The 19,566-nt window shown below is 40.1% G+C and overlaps 2 protein-coding genes across 7 annotated transcripts in view; one reads left to right on the top strand and one right to left on the bottom strand.

The window, feature by feature from the left end:
• Positions 1 to 830: 830 nt before the first annotated feature.
• Positions 831 to 19,566, bottom strand: part of RTF2 (replication termination factor 2) — a 23,249-nt gene continuing 4,513 nt past the window's right edge. The window contains exons 6-9 of one of the 2 annotated variants that reach the window (XM_052683401.1): positions 5,708 to 5,821; positions 3,998 to 4,052; positions 3,827 to 3,919; positions 831 to 1,203 (exon numbers count right to left, since the gene is read on the bottom strand). In XM_052683401.1, coding sequence (XP_052539361.1) covers positions 1,019 to 1,203; positions 3,827 to 3,919; positions 3,998 to 4,052; positions 5,708 to 5,821 — 447 coding nt within the window. In that variant the 3' untranslated portion in view covers positions 831 to 1,018. The remainder of the gene's footprint in view (positions 1,204 to 3,826; positions 3,920 to 3,997; positions 4,053 to 5,707; positions 5,822 to 19,566) is intronic. The other variant, XM_052683402.1, reaches the window with a different exon arrangement.
• LOC128080787 (beta-1,3-galactosyl-O-glycosyl-glycoprotein beta-1,6-N-acetylglucosaminyltransferase 7-like) lies at positions 9,100 to 16,259 on the top strand. Of its 5 annotated transcripts, none has more exons than XM_052683399.1 (6): positions 9,100 to 9,644; positions 9,904 to 10,015; positions 12,050 to 12,177; positions 13,381 to 14,412; positions 14,752 to 14,847; positions 15,647 to 16,259. In XM_052683399.1, exons 4-6 carry the CDS (start codon positions 13,437 to 13,439, stop codon positions 15,871 to 15,873), a joined length of 1,299 nt encoding a protein of 432 aa, XP_052539359.1. In that variant the 5' UTR covers positions 9,100 to 9,644; positions 9,904 to 10,015; positions 12,050 to 12,177; positions 13,381 to 13,436; the 3' UTR covers positions 15,874 to 16,259. The 5 variants fall into 5 exon arrangements, with proteins under 5 accessions (XP_052539359.1, XP_052539357.1, XP_052539360.1 ...); XM_052683397.1 differs by having other exon boundaries at positions 12,045 to 12,177; XM_052683400.1 differs by lacking the exon at positions 9,904 to 10,015.

Genomic DNA, 19,566 nt, shown 5'->3' with positions numbered 1-19,566 from the left:
AGATCCATCAACAAGAATGCATACAAACTCTACAGAGAGCCAGTGTTTAATTACACCTATCAAAATAAAAACAAAATCCCAGCAGTTTCCTTCAACACGCCTGAACCATGAAGATCACCTACACAAATATAAGCACAACATTTGCATTTCCAATTAACCATTGCCAATTATAAATGGGGACACTTTTCAAAAGCAATGATGAGGATTAATTAATCATTTTCACACACAAAAGTAACGCTGTGACATGCACAGGGGTTGTAAAAGCCACCCTCCTTCTGCACTCCTATTCTGGTTGGTTTGAGCCAAGATCATTAAAGCAGATTTTAATTTTTAAAAAGGAAGAAGGTGAAAAGCCTCCATGCCTCTTCCTGCTCATTGCAAGTATTACAGAATTCAAATATTCAGCTACTAAATCATTGCTATGGAATAGCAACTTTTTAATAGGACTCCTGGATGTGAAGAAAAGCTAAGAATAAAAGGGCTAAAGGAAACCCCATGACAATGCACTATGATGGAAAGTTATTCTGTTCTAACACTAACAAAATAAGAGTTTATATGTCTGTGCAACTGAACACAAAGGGTCACAGCTCTGATATGCTCCATCAAAATGTGTATCATTGAAAATGCCTAAAGAATCTTGAACCAAGATGAATTTCTGTGCTGATATAATGGAAACTTCAAATACAGTTGCAGCAAACATCAACAGGAGAGCAGGCAGATCCTCCTATCCTCATTCTCCTTCTGAGACTAGTTACTGTAGCAACTGGAGAAACAACAAAAGACACACAGGGCGAACAATCCATCATCTCAGCACGCCGATACAACACGGATTCTGGTTACCTACTTTTTATTGAACAGAAGTTGCAACTAACACAAATTCATTAGCTATCTGTTAGCTTACAAACAACTTGCCAACTGAATTCCAGGTAACATCAGTTACTTTCTGCATTGGAGTTGTACAAGGAAGCCTCAGGGAAGGAAAGCAGTGCTGAAGGTTACAATCAGGCTCATCGCTGTTTCAGAAGCAGTACGCTGTGTGAGTAACCCAATTGGAACACTCTTCCTTTGGGCGTTTTGCTGAGCTGTGTGTTGTAAAAATAGACTTGTATGCCTCAGATTTCTCCTCGCTGTCTGCAATGGATCTCTTAGTGGCAGTAGAAGCCTTAGTGACTTTTCCAGGGACAGATGAACTTCTGTCATCTGCTAGAAAAAAAGGAATAGAATCACACATATGTGACAGCTCACAATTAAAAAAAAAACAAAAAACCAACACAAAGAGGTTTTTACATTAATACTGGTCAAATTATTTAAAATACTGTAGGAACAGACAAGGAGCACGTGCATTTTCTCCACACACACAGAAAATGTAACTGAACTCAACCATAACACGTTCCTGGCTCATAGAATTCATGCTGAAAATGCATTTACAAATCCTGGAGAGTAATTCTCTCCTACTCATGTAACCCCCTTGTGCTGTAACTCAGTACTGACAACATTTATTCCTCCCAGTGAAAAATGGCTCAGAACTTGAGTTTTAAGAAAGAAACATTAAAGTACTCCATTACTCTGAAGTATTGTCTGAAAATCAGCTATCAAATGACCACAGCTAAACTTGTGAAATACTGCCCCCAGGGAATCGATCTTCTCCCTTTATTCTTTGCAAAGTCATTTACAACAATTGTCCACATTCTTTTTTTTTGGGGGGGGTTAGGAAAAACACCCATCCCTCTGGTTTTGATACCATCTCTCTCAGTGTATTCTATCTACCACTAGAGAACCAACCAATCAAACAAAACCCAGCTAAAAGAAATTTGCTCTTTCTAAATGACTGCGTATCTTTCTCTGTTGCAGGAAGACAGTGTTTCAAAAAGCATGTAACAAACCTCTTGCACAAAGAAATTACTACACTGCAGCCTGCAGAAACTCCATACATCTCGTGCATCCTAGGCACAACTGCATGTAAATAACTGGTGGGGAGCCTGAAAATGCACTTATCTGATTTCAGCATGCAGTCACAAGAATTCTATACGCAATTCTGAAACATGACTGATCAGATCCTTTTCATGTATTTGGAGAATGCTGCTTTTAATGGCACTAATAGTTGTCTGGAAAGAATTACCAAACAATGGATTTGAAAAAATGGATGTGTATGCTGCAAGTCCAGAAACCTTGGGGTGCCTTGTTCACAAATTAATTCCTATGCGACTGGCATTCCTCACTCCACAGAATTTTCTTTCTTTTCTCTCTTCTCCTTCTATTCCCCTTCTGGTCAGTACAACTGCTGTCAGAAACAAACCAGCAACCTGACATTTCAAAAGACATGTCTTTCTCCTTTGCATTATTGCAAAAGAAAAAGACATCAAACATCATTAGAACCATTAGGTTCCTAAACGTCCTAGAGCAATTTAATACATCTCAAATTAAACGCTTTCAAAAGGTTAACCTTTATGAAAGCAGTGAATGGCAGGTGAAGCATTTCCAATGGAAATTCCATTTCTCAAACAGAGAAATGAAACTGTAGATAAATTATTATTAGATTCTTTAAACAGGTTATACTGTCTTTTCCTGTGGCTGCAGTACTTGAATTCTTCACCTTGAAACCTCAGACTGACTTGAAAAACACACCTGAATTTCTGTACGAAGACATCAGTATTAATTGAAGATGTCAAAAAACACAGTATGTGTTTCCTACAGAGAATCCACTATCCTTCGGATTAACAGAGAGGCAAATTTATTAGTAGTTTCATGGCAATTGTAGATACATCAATACATCCTAACATTCTATTCCAGTGCTACCAGAGGCACACAGCAAACCAACAGCTGAAATAAATGACTACAAGTCAAGCCATCAGCTCGGGATGTTTTAATACACTTCACTGAACTGAGCTGTCATGGAAGATTTTTTTTTTGACCACTTGCACTCTGGGAAAACAATAAAACAGATGCACCAAACCCTTGTCTATATAGCTGTGTGAATAAGAATTTCTGATTTCATTTGTTCACGTTGATTTCCACCAACTCAAAGCTTAGCAGCATTGAAATGACATAAGCAGGTCTGCCATGACCAATTGAAAAAAATGCAATTTGGCCAAGAGTGTTTATTACTTGATTAGTTCTCACCACAACACTCATCACTCACAAGCATGTGCAGAGTCTGTAGTTTTAGGTATTATGAAACCACAATAAGAAGTCAATTCCCACTATATTGATATTTACCAAAATTCACTACATGATGGAAGTAGATGAGACAAACTGGGCAGAATGAGGAAGAAGTGACAGAGTTGCAGCAGAGTCAGTTCTGTAGTTGTGTACACTTTTTGCAGACAGTATTGCAAAACTCTGTTTTAAGAAAAAGCTGAGTACAGTTCCTATTGAGCAAGGAGCTTTGTGCCTTCTGTGAGCTCATGAGGCAGCCTCCTACTCCAGCTTGAAAAGACAGCCTTTAGGACATGCTTTGAAAAGAGTGGATTCTTTGAAATAGCAAGCCATGAAATCATGGCTCACATGGAGACAGGAACTGACCTCTTATTGCTGAGAAAAATAATACATTAGGTAGGCTGTGAAGAAGCTCAAAAGTCAGAACGGGGGGAACTGAAAATATAAAAAAGTATGAAGCAGAAAAGAATACACAAGGACTGGTGAGGTGAGAAAAGTGACAGACTTTAACCTAAACGTGTCTTTAAAAAAAAGACTCAAAAATAAACGAAGTAACAGGGCAGCTTCTGGAAACTCCAGTGCAAAACTGTCAGACATGGATCACAATATTTTTCCAAGCATATCTATTAGCGTGCTTTTTTCACACTTAGATGAAAGCACATCCACCAACCTGAGCTTTTGGTGAAGACGATGTGTCTCTTCTCCCCAGAGCTGGAGGCGATGCAGTCCTTTCTGTTCTTAACTTTAGAGGGACCTGCAGAATCTATGAAATAAAAAAGTGGAACTGTCTTTCTGTTTCATGGCTTCTAAGAGTGCAGCTGATGCACAGCTGTGAAATTACCTTCAGTGGTGACTTGCAGGGCAGCTGATTCTGCTGACTTACATTTCTTTGACTTCTGAAACAACACAAGCAGAAATCTGATGACGTACTGATTCTCAGTTTGCATTTGATAGACACACAGCTTGCCACATTTTTATGTCTCACACATTGAAACTGTTCCTTCCACAATATCGCTCCATACTTTTACATTATTTATATAAGGCAAAAATAATAATCTCAGAAACCTTAAAGGAATCCTGAAGAAAACCATACAGGCCAGAACTAAACCATCCAGCTTTGCTATTTTGGTTTGTGCACTTTGCAGTGGGGCAGCAGGAGGGATAATCACCAATGTAAACTCATGCTCTGGACCCACTTGTGGGACAGGAAATGGAAGGACTTCCAACAGGACACAGTAACTGTAATTGATAAAGATATTTTTCATTAAGAAATTCAGAATAATCCCACATCTTATATCGCATCTTTTCACTTAGTTAATTGAAAAATCCCTTCCGGGTAACTTGCATTAACTGGGTCCTTTATTGCAAATTCCTCAGGAAGAAAAGGTGGGAGTAATTGAAAAATTTTAAAAGCATCTGTGGACCAGATTTTCCAAGCTAATTTATAATTGTTCAGATGAAAAAAAGAGAACAAACAAAAAAAAAACCCCACAAACAGCAGCAACAACAAGTATCCCATTACTGGCTTGGGTTACATAAAATGCCAACGTGAAAAAGAAAGATGTATTAGAACAGCCACTGGTGTCATTATCATAAAAGCAGACTGCATACACTCAGAATGGAGCACATAACTCAACGACGTCAGACAAACACAATGAAAATAAATTATTGAAATATTTTATGAGAATTAAGAGAACCCATGCTGTGAAGAACATGGTTAACGCTTTGGGAAAAAGATGCCACACCACAAGTTGCTGCAGAGCACGGCCAGAAGGTGGTGGTAGAGCAGCACAATGCTGACAGCAGGCCAGGCTTTCCTGGAGCTCTTCACTGTAAATGCACAAAACAAAGCCACCCTTATTTTCAGGGCGCTTTCGTCTTTGTTATTACTGATCTAGAAAGAAAAGCTACCTCCCATTATCTGGCAGCATTATGTATAGTACGTATGAATGTAGGTGAGCATATATATATTTCATCATGGGCACACATGAGAAATTAGAACTTGAAAAGATTGCTACAGAAGAGTGTTAGCTCCTTCTTCTTCATGCTTTGTCTTATGGGCAGGAAGACAGGCAGCTCACTGCACTGCTGTCATTTGACAATTCTGTGCCATGCAGCAACTGCTACTTGACAGAACAGCAGTATACATGAGAGTGCACAGTAGGGATATTTTGATGGCATTCTGCCTGTTTAAATTAAAAAAAAAATATGCCAAGACAGTGAGAATAATCACTGTCATTAATCAGGACTGTTAAGAACTGCAGAACACAACCACACTTCTTGGCTTCATTATACCTGTATCACTGAATTCCATGATTTTCAGAGCACCGTGCCTGCTAGTCACAAGACAGATTCCAGCAGATACAAGGTGAGCATACTGTGAGTGGAATATGGACACAGCATCTCACAAGCTCTGCTTTTAGAAGTGCACTGAAGTACAACACAGCACACCAAGTCCATCTTCCAGCGGGTATAAAGAGCAGCAGAAAAAGTTATGTGATCTGACAGAAGATTGCATCACACAAAATAACTCAATATACAATAAGATTACCTTTTCTAATTTACTTTTGAGTCTTCTGTCCTCCATTCTTTTCTTCAGTACTTCCACATCTTCTTTATTACCATTAAGGATAATCACATCTTCCTCTTGAAAGGGAACACCACACTTCAAGGCAAGAGGAAAAAAATCACTACTTTTTCAGGATCTTCATCCCAGCGCACCTTTGCTAGAACTAACCCCTCTGATTACCCTCTTCTCTCTAAGGAGTTCTCTAATCTTTCCTTTTGCTGCTTGTCTTTTCCAATATTTCTTCTCTTCTCATGTTTCATACAGCACTTACAACACCAAAGGGAAAATCATGGTAGGTTCTACTACTGAGCAGAACAGCACCGACCGTTGGTACCTCGTTCTCACAGAAAGAAAAGCATTCAGCTCTGTAGTGAATCATGAACTTCTGACAACCACATCTAACAGCAGCTCCCACACCAATCTGCACAGCACGCTCTAAAAGAATTCCAGAGCCATGACAATATTGGTTTTTTTCACTTGTGAATGCATTTGATTAAGACCTAAGCAGTACAGCACTGCATTTTTCCACTCACTGACAGTCATATAAAAAACAATGCCTGAGAGCAGCAATTCATTTAAACAAAGGAGCCCCGAAAATGGCATTATTCATTAACCCAGCCCTGTTATCTCACTGTACTTCACCTGATTTATTAAACACTACCAAGTTTTACATTTTCAAAGAGCATTTATTAATTAATCTGGATTATATAAGTAATCTGCTTCATGTAACTTGCTTCCTGATTGAGTACACAGATGTCTGCACAATTTTTAATCATCTGGAAAACACCCAGCACATCCACTATGGCATTTGCCATTTTAAGATCTCATTAGTTTTTTACGTTTACATTTCTTTTTAATTTTGGTAAATCCAGAGGCTTTCTGCAAATCTGCAGGATTGGTTCATGTTCCTCTCTGTTACCACTCCTCTGTTTTCTGCATTGAGGTTTGTAAAGGTTACTCATGTACTGGTAGCAGGCATTAAGGTACCATACATACCTTTCACTTGTTCAATTACAACAAACACAGGTAGCCCAAGTGATGAACAGTTTGAAAAATGAATAGTGAGCCACTGTGGCAGAGAATTAAGGGTTGCAGAGATGAATATTCAGTGCATTGGGCAGAGCAGTGGGTCAGAAGTGGGAGAGCAGCCTGTTTTTCCATCGCTGCTCAATGAGCTACTGTTGGAAATAGCAGCTCAGTCTGAGCTCAGGCATTTGGGAGTGAGAAGTCTCCCAGTCAGGACAGACCACAGTCTTTATCCTGAGGACAGAACGACTGGAACAGTTCTGATTCCAAAGAAGCCCTCCATGCTCACTTCTCGTTGATGTTCTTCTGAATGCAGCAGGAACTGCACACAGCCACCTACAGACTAATGACTTAGGAAGTAGTTTTTAAAATCACATCCTATCAAGCATATGAAACCACAAGGTTGCTTCCTGCAGCGAAAGTTCATGTGAAAGCACTCTAACCTTCATAAATGTTCTTATAAAGGAAAGAAATTCCGGGCTTTCATCTGGAAAACACAGATGGAACTCTTCTAAAGTGAAATTGCACTGACTCCCCCTTCTCCAGTTTCCCTATTTACAGTAGATAGTAGTATTAATTCTGGCTGCTTTTTTTTTTTTTTTTTAGAAGCAATCACTGTTTCTTCATGAAAAAAAAAAAATAATTCAAGTACTTGAAACGTTTGTGTGAAAAACAAAGGAATTTCAGCTTTGCAAATTCAGGAAGGTTATTCCTTCCAGTCAAGGTGTTCTCTGGCAGATGTTTGTCTGACAATATCACAAGGTCTCCTTGCTGTACCTTGTTTATACTGGGACTTTAAATACGTATGAAGGTACTTCCACAGTTCCTTGATGCTATTGCAGCACTCTGAACAGAAGACAATCCAATGAACTTGAACACTATTCTGAAATGGACAAAGGCATCAGAACAGCAGCTTGCAGAGCTGTGGGTGAGACTCAGGGTAACTGAAGAGCTGTAAGCTGAAGGGATTTACACTGAAGGACGTGCTGGATGGGCTGTGTAGGTTTTGCCCAGATGTCCTTTCAGGATCCAATCACAAAAGCATAAAAGTACATTTGTGGCACCAAAATGGCCTAACATACATCAGGGAATTATTTAAAGGCTGTGCACATACAATTAAGAAGTCTTCAAAAGCTGATGTTATACATTTATATGTATGCTATATATCCTACAAACAGCCTACGATTCTATAACACACGTGAACACACCCACCCACCATCAACTTTAAACCCTGAAGACTTAAAATCACGGGAACAATAAGGTTATTTTAATAGGGTAGGATAGTTGTCTTCATTAGAGAACAAAGGTGCTGGGGTTTTTTGTTTGTTTGTTCGTTTTCAGTAATAACAAAATCATCTTCTGTGGCCGAAACTTAGAAGACAACATTTGTACCCAATTCCTTGCTGTTCATTACTTCTGATAGCCATTATTTTGTTCAGTGTTTCAGATTAGTTCCATCCACGACTACTGCAGCCTCATAATACAATTAGATAACAGGCAAATACATTCCCATTATCTAGGTATTTACATCAGCATTAAAATCTAATGCCCTACAGAAACCTGAAAGTCATTTCCTGAACTACGAACACCAAATTAACTCCTGCCACCCTCCCAGATCTGACTATGAACAAGGCAGGAGTCGATACTCTTCCAAAGCCACTTCTCTCCAGAACAGGGGATGTGCATCCTCACGTCCCATCCATTCCTTTTTAGACAGGGCAACATGCAGAGATGGCACTGAGCAGACATGCTATTCAGCCAAGGACCAAGCCAGCATTCATTTACCAGCCACACAAGCTTGACGAATTAACAGCTACAAGAGACAGTAATCGTTAACTACAAACATGAGAGAGTTTTCCAGAAGTTCCTTCACTGGAAGGGCAGCACTGCAGGAGCTGTGAGCAGCACTTCTGGCGCTGTGTCTGAGCAGCAATGGCACAAAGACTGATGGACAACCTGGGATGAGTGGGAAAGTCTCCCCCACACACTGCACGTCCTGTGCTGAGTCCTTTCTCTCAGGAGTTACACAGCATCCACTACAGCAGACTGCCCGAGCTGCAGCCTCTATTCACACAGCTTCCCTTCAAGTCAGTGAGTTTTCTATCTGCTGTTCCTGCAGCTGTGCCCTCATTTACTTTGAGGTTTTCTCTTTATTTCCGAGCAATATTCTATTTTTATCTGTAAGTATCCAAAATATGCCAGCCTTCCCACCCCACTTACTGCAACAGCTTTGCAAATCCAGTAAACCTGAACTGTTAATTTTTCACTTATTAAAACCCCACCAAGAGTCCTAATAAAAGCACAAACAGCGAACAGTTCAGGAGGATGACATTTCATGCATTATCCCTTCAGTGCCAGACATCAGTGGAAACAACCAGAGGCATTTCCTTCCTATGCTTCTTTGCTGCAATCTGGAAAGTTTCAGCAGGCAAACAGTTAAGAAGGAAGAGGGAGGAGGAGGAGGAGGAGAAAGGGCAGCTTTCCCTCCCATTCTCATCATCCAGCACACTCTGCTAGCAGCACTGGGGTTAAAGCCTTGGAGGTAAACCACAACTATTTACAATCATCAGCAATGCACTCTACGTATCTGAAAGTCTGATTTCAGGCCTTTTAAAGACTGTTTCTGAACAGCAGCACCAAAAATTTGGAGAAGCTCACATTTTCTCTTATTATCGTGAAGCAGAGGACATTTCTTCTGAAGCTGAACAGCAGAATAAACATGCTAAGCATCGCAGGGAACCACATCAAGTCGTGTTAATGTTTAACCCCTTTCAGTTCTATGAAATTTCCACACAAGCAACAGAATGAAGAACACTGCCTGAGTGTTGCTGAAGGACAACGGGACCCTATTCATTTTTATTATGCTGCCTTCTCCTGGCTGACTCTGGACAAGGTAAGACGAAATAAATTACATTCTTGGACTTCAGGTTTTTCACTCTCTTAAATAAAGCACAAAATAGTCTAATTTTTATGAAAAAAATTCACTTCAGAAAGGCCATTTCACTTTAGCAGAATACTCGAGCCTGCAGTCGGGGTCTGTTTGTTTTTACTCTGTCATTGATGTGCAGGACAGGTTGGCCATTACTACAAGCACTGTTTACATCAAAAGTCTCAATGCTTACAAATATGTGGTTTACTTCTGTTCCAAACAGCTTAGCATCTCACAAGCATGTACCTCAGGGGTTGAAGTAGCTCCTGTAGTATTTGACTGAAATTGCAATAAGGTCAAGTACACCATCCAACAACAAAATCATAGATAGGAAGGTAAGTCTCCAAAGATCTGTTTGCATTTATGGGTAAATATTGATGTAATATTCAAATAAGAATGCTCTAGAATGTATAAGGTGGTACAATTTGGGATTGAAGAACATTTTCATTTACTTGATACGTGTCACAACGCAGAGGCAGAATCAGCATACTCACCCAGGCTGACTGAAAAAGCTAAGTAAAAAGCAGTTAAAAACACCAATTTTACAAATGAGTTTATTGAGTTCTAAATTAGTATTCACTTGCTTATGCAGGCCTTAGCGTAAACATCTTTCAGATGACAGACAGACGTAAAAATATTTGGAAATACAAGAGCTACAGCCTTTTCACCGTGTAATTATTAGAAGATGAAGCATTCCTAAGCCTACATTAACATCAACCAGTTCAAAGGGTACAGACAGAGCAGGAGGTTCAGAGAGGCAACGCTGCACTCTGAAACCCTACAGCAGGAAGAAACAGTGAGCTGTGAAATGATCCCATCCTAACTGTGAAATGCACTGCAACATATACAGTTAATGGGGCTTTTATAAACTGAGGTGATATTTCACAGGCCTGCTTTCAGGTATAATTGAATTTTTCTCCAGAGTTTACCTTTTAATGGAGTTGAATTAAGACAGTAACTCTCCATTAGGTGACTGTCCATCAGGACAGCAGCCCAAGGGTTCGTGACCATCCCTACAATGGGCTGTTCTCTGAAGAATGCCACTCTCAGCACTTCTAAAAATTAAGACAACTTCATGCTCTGAGTTTAGCAAACCTACCCATAGTACAGAACAGGCTGAGTTTCAATACCTACAGTTGCATTCCAGCATAAGAAAACTGAAAGACAAGGCAGCCTTGGTTAGTCTGGAGTGTGGATGTTCTTAATGGTAAGAAATGATCTTGCTCTTCAAGGGCAGGACTGTGGTAACACAGCTCTTCACAGCAGGTCACAGAGCTGGGGCTAGGAGACTCTTGTAAGTCTCCTAGACTGCATTCAGAACAAGACTAACAGAGACAATTCCAGCCCCAGAACCATTAACACACAAGCAGAAAGTTAGTTTGTGAATTCTGTAATATATACTGAGGTTGAAAGATGTCAAGTTTTGCTCTTGTTGGAAAGGCTTCATCATTAAGTCATTCCCCAGAATCATTTAAGCATTGGGGAAGGAATTATTTCCTCTTGGCTGACAGCAGTGTTTGTATGCCCTTATGCTGCTATATAAAACACAGCTTCTAGATGCTACACAGTTCAGTAGGAAAAAATCCATAGTAAATACTTAATCTGAAACATCCCTGGAAGCTATGAGGTGATGGGCAGTAAGAATTTCAAGGATGGAACAAACAGGTTACAGCTTGGATCTGCAGAGAGCTAACCTTCACAAACTGTGCAGAGCTGTAATGAACTAAAAAAAAAACAAAACAAAAAATCCAACATGTAATAAACAATGGAAAAGCAGAAAAGCTGACAGAATGCTCATGCTGTACAGACAGATGCTGTTTTCCAAGCAAGTCCCAAACATTTCTGTAACTGTGCAGTACCTTCAGTGAAATTTTTATGTCCAGAATGTGAAGTTCCACAGAGATCTCATCACATTCACTATTTCAAAGTAACTGTAATGTCTCTCCTTTAATTATTCACTAAGAACAAACTGTTTTTTCTAGCTTCGGCTCCAAAAAGGTTCAGTGTTTCTGTAACACTCCCTCCCCAACTTCTGCTTTTGCTAATGGCCCTTATGCAAATCCCTGCTTGGCTCTGGCAGTCAGCTGGTAGCAGCCTGCAGCACCACCCTCGTCCTTTCCACTGCAGAAATCCTTACTTCCACCTTAGACTGCCATTCCTTTTCCCTTCCTCTTTGTGTGATATTGAAAGATTGAAGTGGACTCGAGCTGCTGAAGTTTTTGTTTTTTTTCCATGCAAATGGCTGAAAGACAATCAAGGTTGTTTACACAGTAAATTTATCCCTTGGGAGCAGCTGAGGGAAAAAAAAAATATATTCCCCTGGGCCTTGATTTCCTCCTGTTTTTCTTTGGCCTTTGCGTTCAGTGCAGACTGAAGAGCTCCGCTGACAGAACACAGAATCAAAATGGATGAATCCTCCACCTAACACACAAATCCACTTTCCAGAATGCTCAGTGGAAAAGAGGCATTCATCCAGCATGAAATGCAGTGCATACTGGTAAGCACAACAAAATAAGTACATTTCTTCCTGACAACCTAATGGATCTTAAGATATTACTACTATACAGTATCTGTTCTCTTGGTACGAATTCTGTATTTTTAATGCTTTTAAAATTCTCAGTCTCTCTTTTTTTCTCTTTACTTTCACTACAATGCCCTCTTTATTTTCAAGCTTCTAAAACAGTCCTAAGCTGTGTTTTCTTTTTTAAAATTATTTCCCACTTTTATCTAATGAAAACCCAGAGTCTTTGAAGTACAACAGCATTCAGATGAAAAACTACATTTACAAGAAGATGCTTGTTCTCCATTCTTATATAATGACAAATATGTTATGATGCAATGTATGGGATATTTATAGGTTGAATTATAAAATTCGTTAAAAACAAGTTCACTAAATAAGGTAGAATTCAACAGCAGATGAATTCTCTTTAAAATACAAATGAAGTATTTCTTGATTATTAAGCTTAATGACAGCTGATGACCCTTCCTCCACTGCAGGGAATTTTCTCTAGGAAAGGGATACAGACCTCCTGTAGGAGCTGGAGGACTCAGGACTGCTGCACTTGTGACGTTTCAGTAAGAAAGATGCATGCAGGGAAAAAAAATCACAATGGAAAAATGAGGTGCTTTCCAAAGCACTTCAACAAAGTTGTCAAGAGAAGGGGGAAAAAAGTCTCCAACAAGTTAGAAATGCCTGCTCACTTCATAGGATAAAGAACAGTGCATATTGTGGATTGCATTTTAGTGTTCCCCTTTTGGTTATTTCATACAATTGCTGCTGACCTGATTTACTGAATCCTGGTCCTCCCCAGCAGAACGTGAGGTTGCCAGGCCTCAAGCAAATCCCAGCAATGAGTGCCCCTTAGTTGCATTGCTCACAGTCTCCCCAACTCTGAGGGCTGGACCCCGACCAACCTGCACTGGTTGTACGATTAACTTCTATATTATTGGCCATTTGGTAATTAGTGTACAAAGCCATTTGGGATTCTTTGCCTAATTTTGTTTGTCATAGGAAGAGCACCTCATGGTCTCTAAGTACTGTTTCCAGTGCACTGCAGCGTGAGCACGGGCACACAAACAGTCCTTCCTAGTAACTGGAAAGAGTAACCTCAGCCTTAACAAAAGCACTACTACTATGTCATCAATTAAAAGAAGAGAGTCAATAGGGTTGTCTCCGTCTCTATCTCAATCTTCCTTTCAGATAATCTGCATGCCTAATTAAGCTATGATCAGAAGACAGTATCTGGATAATAGAAGATGAACCCACTCGATGCAACAAAATCAGGATTTTTACTGTGCATTGCTGTCTGTATGTTCATCTACACTTTCATCTACCTGAAGGACACACTTTCTGCAGAGCAAGAGCAACAGAAATTTAGCACAAACAGAGCAGAGTGTGGATTTTATCCAGATGAACTTTGTCCAGCTCTTTTTGTGGGGAAAACTGCGGCCCTTAAAATTGGAAGCATTTGTCAGAACACCTACAGACCTGCAGCACTCAGCTGTGTTCGGACCTCATGCAACTGCTCCACAGTTCTCAAGGCTCTGCACTTTATAACGAGACCACTGTCAGATGAAGAAGGAAATTTCTCACTGGCGTACATTATCACAATCCACAAGGAGCTGGAGATGTTTGTAAAGCTGCTAAGAGCTATTTATACACCTCAGAATATTTACTGCATACACGTTGATGAGAAGTCACCAACAGATTATAAAGCTGCTGTACAAAACATTGTAAATTGCTTTGAAAATATTTTTATTTCCTCAAAAAGGGAGAGTGTTGTTTATGCAGGATTTTCAAGGCTACAAGCTGATATTAACTGCATGAGAGATCTGGTTCATTCCAAAATCCAATGGAATTATGTTATTAATCTGTGTGGCCAAGATTATCCTATTAAAACAAACAAAGACATTATAAAATATATCAAAAGTAAATGGAATGGTAAAAATATGACTCCCGGGGTAGTCCAACCACTTCACATGAAGCACAGGACACAGGTTAGTTACAGAGAATACGTGCATTCTGGAGTGTCGTATGTGTATCCCACAAAGAATGCAAAAGCTAAACCTCCATACAACTTGACCATATATTTTGGTAGTGCCTATTACATATTAACTAAAGAATTTGTAGAGTTTACACTGACTGATGCACGTGCAAAAGACTTGCTTGAATGGTCAAGAGACACGTACAGTCCGGATGAGCACTACTGGGTCACACTGAACCGTCTGCAGGGTAAGATTTATGTTATTTCTATTAAGAGCAACATCTGCACCAACAGCACTGGGGCATGGGACAGAGCTGAGTTCTGTTCTAGAGCTTAACAACACCCTGAGTTACACTGCATGGATGTGGTCATTCAGTCTTGATGCTGCTCCTTTAAACCCTATCTTATGATGGCTGAGAAATGGAGCTTGATTCTAGAGAAGTCCTACTTATGGTGCAGACCATTAGCTATCAGTTAAAGAAGAGTTAATTAAAAAAGTAAATTTTTACTGTGATAAAGCTCATGCTCTCAAAATTATCCCCCAAATAAGTAGAAAGGAATCTCATCAGAACTTTACTCTTGTAAAGATGCCCCAGGTGCTACACCACACGCAGACTGGGAAGGAAACATACGAGCCATTAAATGGAAAGATCAAGAAGGAACCGTACACAAAGGCTGCAAAGGTAACGTGAGATTTTATCGTGAGCTACAATTGCATTCACTGCTAGTTATGTATCATGCATTGAAATAGCCTCGGTGGGAACACTTTCTTTTGTGGAATTATCATATAAAACAACCGCCCATCCCGCTCTGCTGTATCCAACCCAAATACCTTCTGACACACTGTTGCACAGATCGTCACAGTATCCACCTGCTGACCGCCCTTCTCCCAACCCCCCACTTACAACAGCTCCACAATTCAATGGGCCAACAACAGAACTGCAAGTGTGCACGTTTTCTTATTTTGCAAGTTTCTTTGTACTCAATTACCTTCCTCTGTTTGCATTCACCAACGCCCTCGTTAGACTTTCAGTTTTAGTGCAAAGTGAGGGGGTTACTGAGCAACACATTTGTCAGATACAGCAGAACTGAATGAAATCTCTTCAATCTGATTTACAGAAGCAGGACAGTGCTGACACGTGGAATAAAAGGCAAAAGATAGTTAAATATACATAACTGCAAACTCAACCAGGAAAGCGCTGCCTTCTTAAAAATGGATCCAAATGAGGTAGGAGAACTTCAGCTGTTCCACCACGAGATAGGCACTGTCAGAGCAGCAGGTGGAGACAGCACGCATCCATGTATGTAAAACACAAAATCAGAACAGCCTGGAAATTTTAGACCCAGGGCTAAGCTCTGGATCCATTTCAGCGTGTGAAGTCAAGAGGTAACAGGTGTTAGTAACCCCACAGCATGAAGATATTCTTTCAGGATTCCCTGCAGCTTTCCTCTGCTTTCAGACACTTCAATTTGTCTTTGCAGGTCATTACATCAGAGACATTTGTGTCTATGGTCTGGGGGATTTACAGTGGATTATCGAATCGCCTCACTTGTTTGCCAACAAATTTGAGCCTGCAACGTATCCACTGGTGATGGACTGCCTAGAGAGACGCCACAGGCTGAAAGTGCTGCACCAGGCAGAGGTCCCAATTGAAGATGACTGGCGTTTTCAGGAAGAGAACTCTTTCAACATGAAGCTGGATGTTTGAGATTAACTGAAATGTAAATGTACATCCAGAATACTGAGAACCCATCAGTGTTTTCACCCATAGGCTTCATTCGCTTGGTGCACTGCTTACCCCCGTGCTGTGATGCTGTACTACTGTTTGACCAGTGAAATAGGCAGTTAGTGTTACTCACTACAGTAACAGAAAGAGCAACGGCTGCTAAAGGATTAATTCCTACAGAAAATGATGTCTGTAAGAAGGGGGAAGTTCATAATCTTCTAAGTGACTCATTTAACTGGAAAATACACATTCCCCATGTCTGTAGCTGAAAAGAAAAAAAAAAAAAAGAGGACTAACTGGTATAAGAGTAACAAGATGGAAGTAATGACTGCACAAAGGTGAAATACGAAGAGTACAAGCTAACTAAAGTCATGTCTGGTGTATGCTTTATGAAACAGATTGCTCTGAGTGGCAAACGTGTCACTAAAGCTGCAGAGCTTGCAGAGAAGCAGATGACAGCCAGTTTCACACACAGCCCATCTCACCGCCATTCATGGCCAGCTGCACTTCTAACTTCATTGTGTAGCATGGCAACACCACTCATGCACTATTCATGTTTTGCTCTTACTAAAAAGGGTGTCTGTATCAGTAACAGTAGTAGGTGTCCTGCAACACTGTGTTTACTTCAAGTCCTTGTTTTTCATCCTCTGCAGGCATTTAGGGCTAGGAGACATAGGAAATGGGAAGCCAGGGAACAAAGGCAGAGTGAAAAGCTGTTTTTCAATCCCCACAGCTTCCCTGAATCTTGACAACTGGAGATAACACCCAGAAGCATCCAGGATAAGGATCTTATTTCCCAGATCCTCTGCAACCAACTGCAGTTCTAATCAGCCTGCACAAAGAAAGTGGCTTTTCATATCAACCGAAGCCAAAACAGGGAATAGGAATATAAAGAGATCGAGGATGCAGCCCTCCTCCAGGTTGGAGCTGCTCCCCCCTTCCCCTTAAGGACTCTTAAACAAGTCCTCTCAACTGTGCCACAGAAGAGACTGGAGATAGACAGGGGACAGAGCAGACATGGTGGTGAATCCTGAGAAGTCATCTCAGGTTTTCCTCCTTTAAAAGGTTTTTATTTTTTTGCAAAAATGCAGCCAAAAAGTTCATTCCATTAAATCCAAACAAGCTTCAATTTTCTGTATTAACTCCGATGGAAGAGAGTAAAAAACATCCTGTTATTTGTAAGTTTACTTGATTAGAAACTACAAATTGTAAAGAAATGTCTGTGAGCAATTCAGATGTAAGCTTCAATATACACCCCAGATATTACTCATTTTGCAGGAAAACTTAAATATTAAGTATTTTTCAAAAACAAAACAAAACAAAACCCACAAAACTGAATTAACAAATGCCCCAGAGCAGAACAAACACATTTCCTGGAACTGTAATGCTCATTTTCCAACACAAGTTTCTTGGAAACAATGCTTTTCAATGAACTTTAACCTAAAGAAGGACCATCTGGTCCCTATTTATTTACAGAAACTTACAAACTCAACCCAAAGGCCTGGACTCAGCCTACTCACAGCCAACCCCATAGCTGACTATTGCTGAAGACATTCCTTTATGGATGGAAGGAAAGGAACAAGTCAGTCGGCACGCTGAACGGCCTTCTGAATCCAACTCTGACACTGCTGGGTCTCTACACATATTAGAGGGAACAAAATGCACAGCAACTCCTCTCCAAACAACACTCAATCCACAGCAAGGTGCTCCCAGCATTTCTTTCTCCACTCCATGCTGGCTTTAAAAGCACGAATGTCACATTCCTCACTGCTGTCTCTATAGAGAATGCAGTACCTAGCTTTCACTGTTCATCATGCCATGCAGAACAATTGTGTTCTGAAATGAATGAGGAAAGTAGGAACTACTTTCAGATTGGCTCAGCTTGCAGGAACTCATCAATCTGAGGAAAAAAAAACAACAAGCAGCTTTCTTCTTGAAAACAAAAATTACAACTTCACCAACATCAGCTGAAGAAAGGTACAAGTGAGCAAACCTCCTTCCCTAAAGGATTTTATTGTTTAAATCACAAAATTGTATACATATAAAAGCCCTGATTAATGCACCCATTCTTAATTATTAAGAAACATCATTTTAGCCATTGCTGAGTAATCACAACATCATCAATTTCTCATAGTGTGGCTTTTTTGTTTGTTTTTTTTTTTAGTTCTATCAACAGCTTAAAAAAAAAAAATCAAGTAATAAACCAGTGAAAGCTGAAAGCATTTAAAATGCCCTACAAAACCATTCACATGATCAATCTGCTCTCACACAGCTCCTGATGTTTACTAATTTTTGGTAACTGCTGCACTGAGCACAGAGTGGCAGCGTGCTGTGCTCCAAGGAGACCCTGGGCTCTGTAACACACTGCACACACATTAACACACATCTGAGAGATGAATGCACAATTTCTATTTCAAAAAGCCTGTGGAACACTTTCAATAGCTCTATATCTAAGGTAAACATTTGATTGTTTAACATGGCACAGATTTTAGTAGGCAAGATATACTTCTGGCATGTATGAAAGCTTGTTAAATGTAGAAATGCTTCCAAAAGAAGCTGTAAAGAGAAGCAAGAGACTACACTTGAAAAACCTGGTTAAAAAAGAGGTTTGTACAATGGTCATAAGCAAGGAACTAATTAAACAAAGTACAGGGAATATTATAACAATTCATCTGTACTTCTCACTGCCTTCTGGCCCCTCTGTGCAGTAGGTTTCATCAATCTCAGAAGCTGGATGCCCCTTCTGATTATGCCAGAACCACGGCATTTACAGCACTGAGTGAGCACAGAGCTCCTGTACAATTCCACCCTTTACTTCAATCAGTGTCATCATTCCTGTGTTAATGACAGAAATCTGCACAGAGGAAGCAGAATCAGAGCAGCCCCATCACAAATGCCACAGAGAGCCTATTCAGAACATGGTAAAACAGATGTTTGGTGGCTCCACTGCATGCTCCCAGCCCTTCTCCCTCCTCAAGCTGCCCTACTACATGCCACACATTCACTGATTCCCTTGATAAGGCATCTGGAACAGCTGTATTATCTCATCTGTATAATCCCTGTATTACACAGATTGATCAGAAGTCTGGAAGTTTCAGCACAAATTCAATAATCATTGCTCTGCCAACAAATAGACTGCCACAGATTAGCACTGAGAGCCTTGTTCAAGACACCTTCAAATAGAAAGAATGATTTTCAAGTATGGTTGTTCTTTTAATTTAATTTTAGTAGTCTGATGGAGAATCAAAACAGCAAGTGAAAAGCTCTCGCTTAAAAGTGCAGATTTTAACCTGGTATTTTTTATGTCACATTCAGTCCTTCCTGAAGAACAGCAGGCAGGAAGCAGACGGAGCAGAAAGCTGCTGAGTCAGGGCTCCGTGCTGCACGGCACTCATCAGCAACAAATGCCTTCATCAAAGTTGCTGCTCTTCCTTCCTCTTAACAGTCACATCCTGTACATTTCAGCACCCATCTTCCCACTGCTGTTTACAACCTCCTTCCTTTGCTCTATAAAACTTCAAAAAAATGCCTTAGAAAAGATGCATGTCTGTGTAAAACCATCAGTTCAACCACTTCGTGTAAAGCTCCTACTGAGGAATTATTTTTATTTTGAAATGAATTTTTATTGATCACTGAAATGAAAAGACTGCTTCATCTCCCGTGCACCTAAGCTCT

This window comes from Tympanuchus pallidicinctus, unplaced genomic scaffold (genome assembly GCF_026119805.1).
Source record: "Tympanuchus pallidicinctus isolate F22 unplaced genomic scaffold, pur_lepc_1.0 scaffold20, whole genome shotgun sequence".
Taxonomy (NCBI): Eukaryota; Metazoa; Chordata; class Aves; order Galliformes; family Phasianidae; genus Tympanuchus; species Tympanuchus pallidicinctus.
This window is presented reverse-complemented; position numbering and strand designations above follow the sequence as displayed.

What these genes read in the sequence shown, in the direction of transcription:
- LOC128080787 (XM_052683400.1), top strand. Translation starts at nt 13,437, where the DNA reads ATGAACCCACTCGATGCAACAAAATCAGGATTTTTACTGTGCATTGCT. An exon ending in CACACTGAACCGTCTGCAGG is followed by an intron (nt 14,413 to 14,751) that starts GTAAGATTTATG and finishes ACTCTTGTAAAG; the next exon opens with ATGCCCCAGGTGCTACACCA. An exon ending in CGTACACAAAGGCTGCAAAG is followed by an intron (nt 14,848 to 15,646) that starts GTAACGTGAGAT and finishes TTGTCTTTGCAG; the next exon opens with GTCATTACATCAGAGACATT.